We start from the raw sequence: 15,497 nt of genomic DNA on the forward strand, positions 1-15,497 counted from the left end.
AATTATGCCATATAAATGCTGAAAATATAAATTTTTTTGGTTGCAGCCACTGAAGCACAGAGGCCAGAAAAATTATGCCATATAAATGCAGAAAATATGCATTTTTTTGGTCGCAGCCACTGAAGCACAGTTGCCAGAAAAATTATGCCATATAAATGCTGAAAATATAAATTTTTTTGGTTGCAGCCACTGAAGCACAGAGGCCAGAAAAATTATGCCATATAAATGCAGAAAATATGCATTTTTTTGGTCGCAGCCACTGAAGCACAGTTGCCAGAAAAAATATGCCATATAAATGCTGAAAATAGTCATTTTTTGCCATATACGTTGAGTCAACGTATGGCAAAAAATTACTATTTTCAGCATTTATATGGCATATTTTTTCTGGCCTCTGTGCTTCAGTGGCTGCGGCCAAAAAAACTGGGCAAACAATGCCTACAAGGTCAACGTATACACTACTACAGCGGTGGATACGGATTACGTAAAATATATGAATGCTGCTTGAAAAAAGTGACTCCGGTGTTTTTTCTGGAGACGGTAATATTATGGATATTTAGACAGAATGGGAACAAGGTCACACAGCTCGATGGCGGGTTGAAGAAAACAGTGTGCAAATAATGCCTACAAGGCCAACGTATACACTACTACAGCGGTGGATACGGATTACGTAAAATATATTATGGCTGCTTGAAAAAAGTGACTCCGGTGTTTTTTCTGGAGACGGTAATATTATGGATATTTAGACAGAATGTGAACAAGGTCACACAGCTCGATGGCGGGTTGAAGAAAACAGTGTGCAAATAATGCCTACAGGGCAAATAATGCCTAAAAGGTCAACTTATACACTACTACAGCGGTAGTAAAATAAAAAAAAGTAAAATAAAAAAAAAATGAATATTAAAAAAAAAAATTAAAGTTGGTGCTGCTGAACTACTAGGAGCAGCAGATTAGCACACCAGTCCCACTCCCCAACACTGCTAGACTAATAGCACTGGGCTCTTATATAGTAGTAGTAGTAGTAGTAGTAGTAAAACAACAAAAAAATAAATAAAAGCAGTCCTTACAAGGACTACTGTTATTGCAGCAGTCAGCAGATGAGATCAGAAGCAGGACAGCTGCCCACTGCAGCTACATACAGAGCACTGCAGTAGAAGGTAGATTACTAGCCAGCAAAGCTACCTAAGCTTAAATGTCCCTCAAACCCCTGCAGACTTCTGTCCCTCCAATAACAGAGCAGTATCAAAACGATTACTAGCCAGCAAACTTTCAACTGTCCCTGAAATCACTAACAGGCAGCAGCTCTCTCCCTACACTATCTCTTCAGCACACACAGGCAGAGTGAAAAAACGCTGCAGGGCTTCGGTTTTTATAGGGAAGGGGAGTGGTCCAGGGGAGAGCTTCCTGATTGGCTGCCATGTACCTGCTGGTCTGGGGTGAGAGGGCAAAAAAAAGCGCCAACAATGGCGAACCCAAAATGGCGAACGTCGCGCGACGTTCGCGAACTTCCGGCGAGCGCGAACACCCGATGTTCGCGCGAACAAGTTCGCCGGCGAACAGTTCGCGACATCTCTAACGCTGATATGTTAATTTAAGTATTTTGTGGGTTGCTGTGATCATTATAATGATGAATTTTTGATCATGTTAAATTTACTGTATTGCATTGTCAACTGCCTTACCCATTCATGGCTCGAGGCTGTTTATGAAGCATTTGAATCTCCAAAAATATTTCATGGGCAACAGGCAATTAAATTGTCAGCATGCTAATAAAATATCTTTCCCCCCAGTATTTCACACAATCTCTCAATTATCTGAAGTGTGATGAGGTGCAAGACACCAGCAGCTGTGACATTTTTGTTTTCTGATAAGATGGCTAAGTGTTTGCCCTGGGATTTGAAGCTTTTAACCAATACAACATCAAGGCAAGGCTGTACAGTCCAATTTATGTGACTAGTGCTTAGTGAGTCAGTGAGAAAAAAGGTAAAATGTAATTTAGCAGTTGCTAAATGTTTTTGAATGAAGGTTTTTAATCATAACATTCATACATGGGGTTATCAGTGCTTTTGCAATAATTTCAACATTTCGGAACTGATGGCATTATTTGCTAGCATTTACTGATGCTAAGACTTATTTAAAGAAAACCAATGAATTCAGCTTTTGACAATACTTATTAATTTAATGTTCATTAACCCTTTCTTAAATAAAATCAGGAAAGGCATTTAGCTCCAGACTGGCTTGTGATAACCCTCCACCCTTTATCCTGAACAAAAGGTAGGCTCTGATATGTACTTTATTTTCTTTTGCCAAATATAGATAAATATAGATTGTTTAGTTCAGTCTGGAATTTTTGAAGATGAATTGGAAAAGTATGTATGTCTTCTTTACACAGAGTCAGCTGAACACAAATCTTACACTGCTACTAAAAAAAGTGGGTTTCTGATATGGCATCCTGATGGAATCCCTGGTGAACTCACACACTCACATATATACTGTATATTACATTTGCTCCATTTCTTGCTGCTTTACTATACTTGGGCTGGGCTATTTCCAACAGCTAGGGCAGCTAATAATGTATTCCATTTGTGAAATATAGATCTATGATATAGCCATTGTTGTTGAGGCATTGGGTTGCTTGCAGTTATCCAGTGTTCTGTGCGAGAGGTGGCAAGAGGAAGTACATTTTACCCTACATAATTTGCAAAGCTTACGTATCATAACACATAACTAATATCTACATTGATTAAATATATGTATGTATGTATGTATATATACATGTGTACATAATTTCAAATAACATTTTATTAGAGAAGATGATACCAAATTGGTGAAATAGACAGAAAAGTATAGTAAGGATATTTCCTTACTTGGGCCAATCACAAGGTACCATTACATTAATAGACACCAATTAACACAGATCATTTAAAACATATTTGTATGCATTTGTTTTTTATTGGTCCAAGTTAACATTATGCTTTTTAACAAGTAACTGAACTGACAGATGAAGGGAAAAAAGAACAGGGAGAGAAGGAAGAAAACTATCTTGCATGCTAATTGTTCAGAGTAAAAGTGGCAGTAGATTGGAGCCAGGGACACTGCAGGTTTAATGTGTACAGTGTGCTGGCAAGTGTAATATGCCCTTTTTATGGTGTTTATATAGTCATGCATTGAAAGAATGTTTTATGTAATGACACCTTGTGGCTATTTAGGATATTACAACCCTATATTTAGGAAAGTCATTGACAAAGCATTGCAAAGTGCAATGTTTTTGGCCATAATAAAACTTCCTCCAACTCTTTTGCACTGCCAGTCACAAATCTTAGCACCATTGATCCTGTTTGAATGTTATAAAAGGAAAGGAAAAAGAAACCCCACCAATAGTTATGATTCTAAAGTTGACAGGAAAATTCTAATGATGATGCACCCTACTTATTTAATAACAATAATTCGTTAGAAAATGTACTAAAAAAAGGGGATTTAAATGCTAGTGCCGTTATAATAACATTAACTTTTCCTAAATACTTTGAAATTGAAAAACCGAATTAATTCAATTCATCTGTGAGTTAATATTTATTACTCCTTAAATTCATCCATAGATAGACAAAAAATTAATTATTTAAATAAAGTGTGGTGCAATAATTTAAAGTATTAAACCTGAAAAATTGATTGGTTAATTAAAAAATAGTTAAAAATGACCAAACATGGTAGTGGGTTAAAAAATGTAGTCACAATCCATAAAATTAGATAATAGAAATTGGAAAAAATAGATGGTGGAGTTGTCCCGTAATCTAGCTACCTGATTTTTTTCTAGAGCCTGGGACACCACAAAGATAAGGCAGGACAGGGTAACCGGGGCTGTGGCCTTGGTATTTAACTTGCCCTAGATGTTTTAAAGAGGCTAAGTAACCCTAAAAAGCCACAAACCGTCGGCCCCTTAGAATGGAAAGAAGATTATCAGAGTTTGTATAGAGTAGTAAAGGATTTGACCCAAAAATTCTTGCCCCCACTTCCGTTGAAAAAAAGCAAAACCAGGCTATTAAATGTAGACCGAATTTACAAAAAAGAATCAATTTGAGCAGAAGAGGATTACTGGGGATTTGTTTCCGCCTTGACAAAGCTGTTTAGCGAAACGTACGTTGTGCAGTCTTGCAATGTGCAATTTTGGACACAATTGTTACCTACACCATGTTATTACACACAGTGCAGTGTTTTTTTTCAAAAGAAATTCCATTGTCATTCAAGGCAAGTGCTAACTTGCACCCCATGCATCAAAACAAATGTAATTGCAGGTGTGCATCTTGATGAATTGGATGCAAAATGTGAGTGAGGCACGAATTCTGCTGCACTGATTCACAGGCTGCAACTTGAAGGGACAAGGGGCTCATTTATAAACACTGGGCAAATATTCATCTGGGCAGTAAACCATGGCAACCAATCCAATGTTTGCTTTCATTGCTCAATCTTCAGATGCCTGTCAAAAGCCAGTCTTTGATTGCTGTGGTTACTCCTCAGGTGAAAAGTTGCTCAGTTTTTATAAATGAGTTCTGTGCAAGATGTAAAAAAAAATGTAATCTGGATTTATTTGCTCTAGTTCTGATACACTAGGCCTTCTGCTGCGCAATGTTACTAATTAGGCTGAGTTACAGTTCAGCAATATGAAGCTAGTAATTCTTTTTTCTAAATTCTCATCAGGTGCAAAAAAAAGTGGAAAATGGTGCATGACTTAGGGGTATATTTATCAAAAAGTGAAATTAGAGGTTGCCACACTCCTCAAGAGTGGAATTCCTCCACTCTCCATTCGTTTCTATGGGATTTTGAAAGGCGTCTTTATCAAAGGATGAACTTTCATTTTCACCCATTGATAAATACTCTTTTAAAAATCCCATAGAAATGAATGGAGTGGTGACCTCTAACTTCACTCTTTGATAAATATACCCCTAAGTCAGGTAGATCGGGATCTACCAGTAGACCTTTAGCTGGTGATCAGTAGATCTCAAGACACTGTCAACAAACAGCTTGTCTAAATCACCCTCCTGTTTCATTCAGATATAGTTGTTTGTTAAATATAGCAATTTAAAGTCTCTCATAAATCAATATAATATTTAAGTAATATTTTCCATGGAACAGAATGCTAACAATGCTTTTATGGATGTAGATCTTAATGGGACAACATCCCTAAAAGTAGACCTCACATTAGTAAAGCATGGGCACTCCTGCCCTAAGTCATGCACCATTTTGCACTTTTTTTTGCACTGGGTGAGAATTAAGAAGCTTATTTAGAGCTTATTGGCCCGTGTGTGGGGCCAACCGACGGGCTTTCCCAATCGATATGTGGCCGAAAGTCGTCAGATCTCGATTGGGCAGGTTAAAAAAATCCTGTCGGATTGCGGCCACACCCCTGCGTGTATGCATTCCCGTGATACGACCGCCCGTTCTCCTGCATTATGATCCGATCGTTGGGCCCCAGATCGTATCAGCCCGATATCGTCCACTTCAATGCGGGCATTAGGGTTGCCAACTTTTCCTGAAAAAAAAAACGGCCTTCCTATATTCTTGACGTTTTTTCCAATTAATAACATTGGCATCAAGCATAATTTTTACCGGCCAGGTGGCAACCCTAGTGGGCATATATCTACCAGAGATCCGCTTGTTTGGCGATCTCTACGTCTATGGACACCTTTAGCCTTAAAAAGACTAAGTCCATAATAATTCCTGGGTCCCTGGCTAAAAGGCACAAGAGCATTCTTCCCTTTATCATCAGCCCCTCACAGAGGGGCCAAGGGTCGTCAGATCCCCATCACCACAAGGTAAAGAGGTCCTTTTGTCCATTCCCCTCCAGTCAAAAGGCTTAACAGGGGCAGAAAACCAGTGGGCCTCCAAAGACGTCCTAACGTCAGGGTGCGCCCTCGTAGGCCCACGGTGCAGGGCCCGAATACTCCCTCTCCCTCACTTAGATCCTTGCTTTGAACCAGGAGGCCGGTGCACTGAATCCAAGTGCAAAATAAGTGCTACAGAAAAATAAATAGCAGTAAAATTCATAAAAGAGTGCAGCAGTATACTGGTACCCCAGCCGAATTTTTAAACTGTTTTAATTTAGTAAGGCCGCCACACTGATTTCGCTAGCCTCTCTAGCCCTACCGATAAGGTGGCAAACCTGTGGCGCGTTTTAATGAGGTCACAGACTGGGACGACACAGCGGATTGCCAGTACTAAAAATGTCGGTCGCATTCTGTCTCCTCTTTCAACCAGCTTTATTCCCAGTCCCAAACGGCGTAAACACATTCTCCACTAGCGGCGTTTTCAGCTTTGCCGTAGAGCAGGGTGTACTGCGCAGGCGTGACAGCAATCCAGCCCTATCACTCCACGTGTATCCGTTGGTCTTATTTTACTTAGTGGGACTCGGGTCTCTGGTAAGTAATAGACTATATCGTTTATACTGTAGCGTGCTGATTACTGCATCATAATATGCAAAGGCGAAAGCTGATTGTTTATAGTAAGCGTCTGTCCCCGATCACGAGATGTGTTCCATTCGGTAGCCCAGGGTTAAAGTGAATGCCGGATATTTATGTACTAAACCAGACCGTTTTTTCAAATCACGCTTTGCTTATTTGTGTGTATTTGTATTTGAACAAAACGTTCAAAGGAGAGAAAAGAATGACCCCCAAATTGCACCACCCCATTTATAATTCAGTGAGTCCCATGACAGGAGGTAAAACTTAACCTTTATTTGTTTTAGTTAAAATAAACCAAAGGTGAAAAATCACGAACGATTAAAATTACGAAAAGGAGGAGCGCATTATTTGCTGCATTCAGTAGTCTACTCCCGATGCTTTGAAGATAGATCGTATTCAACCTGATAAGATCATATAAATCGCATCATTAGCGGGATAAGCTACATAAAGTTCTATAAATGGTGGCAAAAGGCAACAGTAGTGGTGCTCAATTCCCCAAAGGGTTAATACACTAGTAAGTGCCAAAATTATTCATCAGATCGAAATGGACTGTGGGCAATATTGCTATCAGTCCCAAACAGTAGCCGAAAACCCCTTTATGTGACAGAAAATGTAGAGAACAGAAGTCTGTCTTGAAGGGTTAAGTGATCGGCGTTCCAAAAATGCAACCACTAAGGTGCCATTAAGCTACCCACCCTTGGTGCACCCCCAATGATACTGACGGGTCCGTGGTAAGGCAAGTTACGACGCAAAGAACTAAAGTTACAGCTAGTGAACTACCTGCCTAATCGAGCTAAAATTACTGAGATTAGGCGCCTCTCAGTAATTTTAGCTCGATTAGGCAGGTAGTTCACTAGCTGTAACTTTAGTTCTTTGCGTCGTAACTTGCCTTACCACGGACCCGTCAGTATCATTGGGGGTGCACCAAGGGTGGGTAGCTTAATGGCACCTTAGTGGTTGCATTTTTGGAACGCCGATCACTTAACCCTTCAAGACAGACTTCTGTTCTCTACATTTTCTGTCACATAAAGGGGTTTTCGGCTACTGTTTGGGACTGATAGCAATATTGCCCACAGTCCATTTCGATCTGATGAATAATTTTGGCACTTACTAGTGTATTAACCCTTTGGGGAATTGAGCACCACTACTGTTGCCTTTTGCCACCATTTATAGAACTTTATGTAGCTTATCCCGCTAATGATGCGATTTATATGATCTTATCAGGTTGAATACGATCTATCTTCAAAGCATCGGGAGTAGACTACTGAATGCAGCAAATAATGCGCTCCTCCTTTTCGTAATTTTAATCGTTCGTGATTTTTCACCTTTGGTTTATTTTAACTAAAACAAATAAAGGTTAAGTTTTACCTCCTGTCATGGGACTCACTGAATTATAAATGGGGTGGTGCAATTTGGGGGTCATTCTTTTCTCTCCTTTGAACATTTACTATTAACCTTTGACCCTGCACACCATTTTTGTGCTTTCCTATTGGGTGGAAGGTGCTGCATACTCCATTTTCTGTACATTACCATATTTGAATAAAACGCCACTTACACAAAAGGCATTGCTTTAATATGAAGCGGCAAAATCATAGTAAACAGTTGAACCTCTTCCTAAGGAGTTATTGCTTTTTCAAACATTAATGATTTTGCTAAGTGACCAGTAAGCTTAATACAGTAATACAATTAATATTACATATTCAGTTAAAATTTGATAAACATTAATGACCAATACTAAGCAACTTTTGAATTGGTTTTCATTATTTATTTTTTATAGTTATTTGTTTTTTTTCTTCTGATTCTTTGCCACTTTCAAATGGGCGTCACTTCTAAAAAGCAAATGCTGTGTAAGGCTACAAATGTATTGCTATTGCTACTATTTTATTACTGATCCTTCTATTCAGAACCTCTCATATTCATATTCCAGTCTCTTATTCAAATCAATGCATGGTTGCTAGGGTAATTTGGGCCCTAGTTACCTGATTTCCTAAAAGGCAAATTGAAGAGCTGCTGAATAAAAAGCTAAATAACTCAAAAACCTTCAATAATAAAAAATTAAAACAAATTGCAAATTGTCTCAGAATATCACTCTCTACGGCTACGTCATACTAAAAGTTATCTCAAAGGTGAACAACCCCTTTAAGTGGCATATTAAAGAATCTTACCAAACGAATATAATATTTTTTTCCCAAAGGATTCTGAATTCAGGCCATATCCCAATATATTGTTTTGGTGTTTCTAATGTATTCATATATTTGTAGGGGTAAAGTATTTTTTCTGAATAACTTCTAGTGCTTTTCTGACACAAATGACATCACTAAGCCGTACGTAAATTTGTACATATTACAAAGTTCTCATGGCTTTTGTGAATTATAAAAAGTAAAATCAGCATCAACATATACTGTAGCAACACACTGCAAAACAGTTTGAGACATGCCAGCTATATACACTTTAGTATATTTAGCATATTTTTGCAAATTAATAAAAAAATAAAAACTTTAAATATTGAATGTTTGTTTATATTGAAAGTTCTCATTCATCCAGGTCATGGTATATCTATAGAAATAGGTCAAATCAACTGGATTTGCTGTGTTTTTCTTGAAGAAAAACACAGCAAGTCCAGTTGATTTGACTTATTTCTATAGATATTTTAAATATTGAATAAATGATTTTCTTTTTGATATCTAGGATAAGGCATAGTGTGAATTAAACTTTGGTTTAGCTGAACTTTACCATGCAATTTATTTTTCTATTTGGGTTTAATGTAGTGTTTCACTGGGTCTGGTAATTGTACTGTGTAATCTGCAGCTTTAAATCAACTAGGTGCAACTGGTGTTATGAGTTCGCTGAATGCACCAGCAATGCAACCAGTTAATTCCAAATTGGCCTGGCTGTGGTAATATTGCAGATATTCAGCACTGACTGCAAGAATCCGAAAGGATAAGCTTTGAAATGTTCTGTGGATGCATGTTTATTGTACTTAAAACATAAACTCTTTTTGTAAATGTTATTTTTTAGATTTTCAAGGATGGAGTCAAAGGGAACCAAACAGTTGAAGAAGGAGAAATCTTTTCAGAAGAAAACCACAGAAAGCCCAAAATTAAGGAAAATCAAAGGTATAAAAATGTTGCCTAGGTCCTTCATAGTCAGAGAATGTTGTAAGAGATGGTTTATAAGTGAGAATGTTTTTGAATGCAATTTTATTTTTTATGGCATCAATAAAATTGAATGCTGTTTTGTTTTTGTTTTTTAAATTAAAAATGTCAGTTACTGGAGGTCTGGGGCATGGGCCTCTGGCTCTCTGTGAAAGTCACCCAGACAATGCAACAAAAAAAGCAAAATGAAAAGTCCACATTGGGGATGTCTTATGAAATCACATCATGGGGCAAATTTACTTTTTTTGGTCAAAATTCACAATTTAAAACCACCGACTTGAATTTGAATGTGAGATTTATTACACCTCAACCCTGGAAATAGTTCTAATACTTACAATACTTCGCTACCTAAAACCTGCTGAATTCATGTAGAAGTCATGGGATTATTCCTATTCGATCGAATGTTAGAAATTCGAGTTATTTCTTAAATAATCTCCCATTCCATTTGTGAGTACATCCAATTTTATTAGAGTTAAAAAAATTCACATAACTTTGAAATGCGACCTTTGATAAATAACCCCCTTAGTATAATATATAGCAAAAAATTATAAAACTCAACAGGCCTTGAAAAAACAATCACCAGTTTAGTGTATACAAGTAAGCTATTATTAGTTATTAAGTCCTGACCTTAATTGTGCTTATCTAATACATGTTACTAGTCAAGGTAATTATTTTATGATCAAAACTTTTGGCTTATAATGGCCTTTTAAAAAAAAATAAATCTTAATTATACCGTTCTTATAAATAGCATATGTTTGTGGCTCATATTTACTGTTTTTAAATCACCAGGTTCTGGAAAACAGCACAATAAAAGTACAGGGCAGAGTCCCAGGGGAAATGCCAAATCTAACAAGTTTGAGAAGGGTGGAAAGAAATCAGACAGACCAGGAGGCAAAGCAGGGGTGAAGCAATTTGCTGCTAAGAATCCTAAGCAGGGAGGTGGCTTCACAAAAAAGAGAAAGCATCAAACAGAGGACCAGGATGGTGGTAAGTCGCTGGTTATATCTAGCCAAAGCAACTTTTAATTTTATCTGATAATACAAACATAATAATCAGGGCAGATGTTTAGACAATTATACAGGGATTTTCTGGGAGAGCTATTTTAATGGCAGTAAGGAATATTTTTTTATATTGTTTAAAATGAGACATTTCAATTTAATTATACCAAACTTATCTTGTTGCTATATGCTGCACATTTTATTACTGGAATATGCAGCGATGGGCTTTTTGAGATCAGCATGGTTATAATGGACTGTATTTTCTTTTAATGTCTAAAGCGATGCCTCTTCTATTTACAATGTACATCTATCAGAAAGCACTCCCCAAAAAAATGTAAATGCTGTTACTGGCATGTTAAGGGCAACAGCAGCAACATTTTGGATCCTGTCTGGCATTTCCTTTTCCATATGAGTCCATGTTTATAAAGCTTACAGTTAAAAAGATGTGAATGAGTTGGTGTATTTATAAAATGTTGTTTTACAGCTTACTTTTAATTTAATGACATGTTTCCTGGTTGCAGTTAATTTGATTATAAAGAGCCAGTTCTGCATATTTATAAAGGTGTGTCATTTATTCTGGATAAGAATAAGATCTAAAATGTTGCCAGTATTTTATAACTTCTCTTACTTGACATGACTCATTGAAGAGAATGGGACCAATTTAGGCAATTGAACGTGTATTTTTAGAAATATGTGTTAAACGCTTTATGAAAAAACAAGGCTGGTTTGTAAGTGTCTACCACCTATTTCAACATCTGTTTTTCACATTTGAAGAAAGTCACAAAACCATTTTATAGCTACACTTACTTTTATATGGTACTCCATGGCAAAAAAGTGACCGTGGAAATATACACTCTGGTGGTCACACTGCTTTCCTGACATATAGAAGAGTGCAGGCATACATCTTAAGTAACTGGATTTTATGTTATTTGTGGAGTTAGTTAAAAGTGAGCACCATGATTGATGGTAGGAGGGTAAAGGTTTTGCTAACCTTTATGTTGTTTGGTTTCATTTTTCCTATGTAACGTGTTCTGTTGGCAGTTCAGTGACTGGCCAGTAGATGTCATTATAGAAAAGGGTAAAAGTTTTTCATGTCCCAGTGAAAGTGTAAGCCAGCTAGCCTGGGTACTTTTCCCATAGGGGAGGGGGAGTAGTTCCCCAGAGGTTATAAAAAGGGATGTTGCTATGTGTTCTGTCTCTGTCCAGTGCACCCATTGGAAGTGGGGTGTGCTGCCTCGGCCTGAGGTAGAGGAAGGCCTCAGTATACGTGAAGCAAGTGTCAGGTCAGAAAATGTAATAGGTCACTATAGGAGGGACTGATAAGTTCAGGAAACTTAGTGAGCAGCCAAGGGTCCAACGAGGATTTAGTGAAAGGTTAGCACCCTGTGGTAATATTGCTGCCAGGTTAGAGACTCAAGTGGTTAAGCTCAGGGATAGAGAGATACTTGGAGTGTAAAACCAGCTGTGAGGTTGCCTTCAATGGGGAATGTGCACCAAAGGCAGGAAAGACGGCTCAATTAACAAAGCTGACTAACAAAGGATCAGACAATTTCTGTGAGTAACATATTGTTTATAAATGACCTGCTGCCACTACTTGCTTCATGGAGTGTACCATCTGAGCATACATCTTGAATATGTGACTGAGTATTGAGAAGTGTACCATCAGTTCAATAAATGTTCTGCTGTTTTAAAGAACCACTGGCGCCCAAAGTTTACTTGATCAAGAGTGAATACTGTGTGTGCTTACCAGTGTGGTAATCCCTTCCTCTATACCATAAGCGAGGGTGCCACCTGAGGATAATGAGTCTTAATTATATTGTGCCTATTGGGAGTTGGACCCCTTGCCGGGTACCGAAACCAGTGGATAGTAACCCAAGGGAAGGTTTAGGAAGACCCTGACCCATCCACCTGTTGCAATGGTTTGAATGAAGTTGATATCCACTTTCACTAGTTTACTGTTTGAGCCCCTAAATTTAACACACAATAAAACAGAATGTTGTTTGACTGCTCAAAGCATTTGAAACAGGCCCGGACTGGCCATCTGTGGGTTCGGGCAAATGCCTGATGGGCTGTTTGCTTTAAAATGGAAATTGGCCGCTCACCTGAAAATGAGGCCAGTCTTCGATATGTAAATGAGCCACTAGTTTTAGAAATGTAAATGAGCTGTCTGTTACAGACACCCACAGCTAAGCCGCTGCCTGTATTTGTTAGTGCACATGCAGGTGCTACGGGGCGGGACCAGGTACTCTGCTATCTACCCAATCTCCACGCAATAGGGCTAATCCCACCCCTTACCTATCTAAGATCCAACAAGCAGTGCAGCTTTGCCTGCTTCTTAGCCTTAGTACCCAATTGGATAAAAGCAGACTATATGCATTATTTTTGGGGTCCATGCTGTATGGCAGGGATCCCCAACCTTTTGAACCTGTGAGCAACATTCAGATGTAAAAAAAAGTTGGGGAGCAACACTAGCACTTGGGGTGCCAAATAAGAACTGTGATTGGCCATTTGGTAGCCCCTATGTTGATTGTCAACCTACATTTGAACCTACAAAATTATACAGGCATGGAACTGGGGCCAAACTTTAGAGACAGGCTAGTTTATGTGGTTGAAACAAATGCTGGTTTTTATAAGAGTGACTGAGGGAATATACATTATTATAGAGCCACTAATGAAATTAAAAGAATAGCCATGCTAGAAACCGGGATGAGATACTTGTTGCAAGAGCCAGTTTCAGCACATAGGGTGTATAATAATGCTGGGGATTCTATGCTAATGGACCCCTGCTTGGTCCAGGAAATAGCGCTCTATTTATTAATAAACAGTAGTTCTAGTTAACCTTGGGTTTGAAAATATTTATCATGCATGTGAATCCATGGGCTGCTTTGATACTTTTGCCAGGGCTGCTTTTTCCTCCCTGTTCAGCACTGATTTGAAATGCATTCTAACTAAGCGACACAGTTTGAATAGCAATGCTGTCAGCCTCCCAGCAGCCTGTTAAAAATAACTTATAAATATGCTGCTCTGACTGCTTACTTTTGTCAAACCCATAGTGTAAAGTTGTTCACATCCCCTCTGTGGCACTCATAGTCATGGCCTTCATAAACATCTGTCATAAAGGGGACACTAGAAGACTATGGACATGGAGAATAAGTCAGTAACTCAATCTATAGTGCAAATCAAATGTGGTAATTTCATCGGTTTCTATACGTCATCATAATAAATGTAATGCATGAATTAAATAATGCTTACCATATTTACAGAATATGTTAGATCCATAAAACTCACAATCCATCTATTTAAGACATTTAGTACACAAAACCAAAATGTCAGTCTTTATTTGGTTTAAGGGTGTCTGTGAAAAGCTTATTAAAACTGAAATATGGGTTTGTGTGCCTTGTGTAGTTTATTTAGTAGCAAATCAGATATTTACATTACAAGTTGCGTTTATACTTCTTGTTTGAATTTTCATTCTTTGTACATTTATTTGCAATGTTTACTTATTATTTATATATTTTTGCCTCATATCCATTTATGGTCATATCACATTTCATCCATTACAATGTGTTGTAAGTCCACATTAATCATACAGGTAATCCTGGTCTTTGTCACAGGCTCAGAAGCTAAGAAACCGAAGTGGGATGACTTCAAAAAGAAAAAGAGAGAACTAAAACAGACCAGACAACAAAATGAAAAGGACAACTATGATATTATGACAAAATCCAAGCATATTTGGGAGACTATAAGAAGGTAACTGGCAAGTATTATTTGAATGCTCCATTGTTACCCAATAGTGTTAATACACCTGTAATTTATAAGTGTATAATTAGTCAAATCAATAAGTATTTGTTTGATGAATGCTTTTGTAGGACAGGTGAATCTTTAAAGGGGAAGGAAACCTAGTCGGCGCAAACCCAACACCCCCCCCTCCCGTGTGTTGCCCACCCTCCCTCCTCCCCCTGGCCTACCCGTCCCGCTGGGCAAATGCCCCTAACTTGTTACTTACCCTTCTGCGCAGGTCCAGTCCAGGGAGTTCACAGACGACATCTTCTTCCATGCGATCTTCTTCCTGCTGTGAACGGCGTTTTGGCGCATGTGCAGTAGGATTATTTCGCCGGTACGGATCTACTGCGCATGCGCCAAAAGGCATGCGCAGTAGATCGTACCGGCAAATGATCCTACTGCGCATGCGCCGTTCAAAGCAGGAAGAAGATTGCGTGGAAGAAGATGTCGTCTGTGAACTCCCTGGACTGGACCTGCGCAGAAGGGTAAGTAACAAGTTAGGGGCATTTGCCCAGGGGGACGGGTAGGCCAGGGGGGAGGAGGGAGGGTGGGCAACAAACGGGAGGGGGGGTGTTGGGTTTGCGCCGACTAGGTTTCCTTCCCCTTTAAGCATAACATTCTTTGTGACCGTGCTGTCCAACTTTTACCATGAAGTGTATTCGTTACTTTTTGGTTCATTTTTGTCTGACTTGCAGCGTTGAAGAAAAGAAAAGCCTTCCTCAAGTTTCAGAAGAGTTTCACAAAACAGTTTAGGACTGGCAAATCATTTATATGGGACCAGTCTTGCTGAAAATCATTTAGCAGAAAAACATGTCAGTCTTTCAAAACAACATTGTTTGTTTCTACTTCAGGAAGAGACCAGTCAGATTAGAGTTAGGGTAGATCCTTATGTTCTCTGCCAATGTTGTATTGGATTGTATATTTTCATATTGTTTTAATCACTTGCACGTGTAAGCTTAGAACAGTGACATTAGTTAAGAATCAGAAGTATTCTCTGCATGTGTGTGTTTAGACCTGCTAGGACCAAGTAATATGATTGCAACCTCAGCGGGATGGAATTTGCTATGCCTATTGAGGTTTATGTAGCGAAACATATGATAGAATATATGAGAAAC

The 15,497-nt window shown here is 38.5% G+C and overlaps 1 protein-coding gene across 2 annotated transcripts in view; it reads left to right on the forward strand.

The window, feature by feature from the left end:
• The first annotated feature begins 6,246 nt into the window (after positions 1 to 6,246).
• pum3.S (pumilio RNA binding family member 3 S homeolog) overlaps positions 6,247 to 15,497 on the forward strand; it is a 30,507-nt gene continuing 21,256 nt past the window's right edge. The window contains exons 1-4 of one of the 2 annotated variants that reach the window (XM_018241610.2): positions 6,247 to 6,404; positions 9,465 to 9,562; positions 10,391 to 10,588; positions 14,214 to 14,349. In XM_018241610.2, the coding sequence (XP_018097099.1) occupies positions 9,475 to 9,562; positions 10,391 to 10,588; positions 14,214 to 14,349 (422 nt within the window). In that variant the 5' untranslated portion in view covers positions 6,247 to 6,404; positions 9,465 to 9,474. 2 annotated transcript variants of the gene reach the window in all.

The sequence above is a fragment of the Xenopus laevis genome, chromosome 1S (genome assembly GCF_017654675.1).
Source record: "Xenopus laevis strain J_2021 chromosome 1S, Xenopus_laevis_v10.1, whole genome shotgun sequence".
In the NCBI taxonomy this organism is placed as follows: Eukaryota; Metazoa; Chordata; class Amphibia; order Anura; family Pipidae; genus Xenopus; species Xenopus laevis.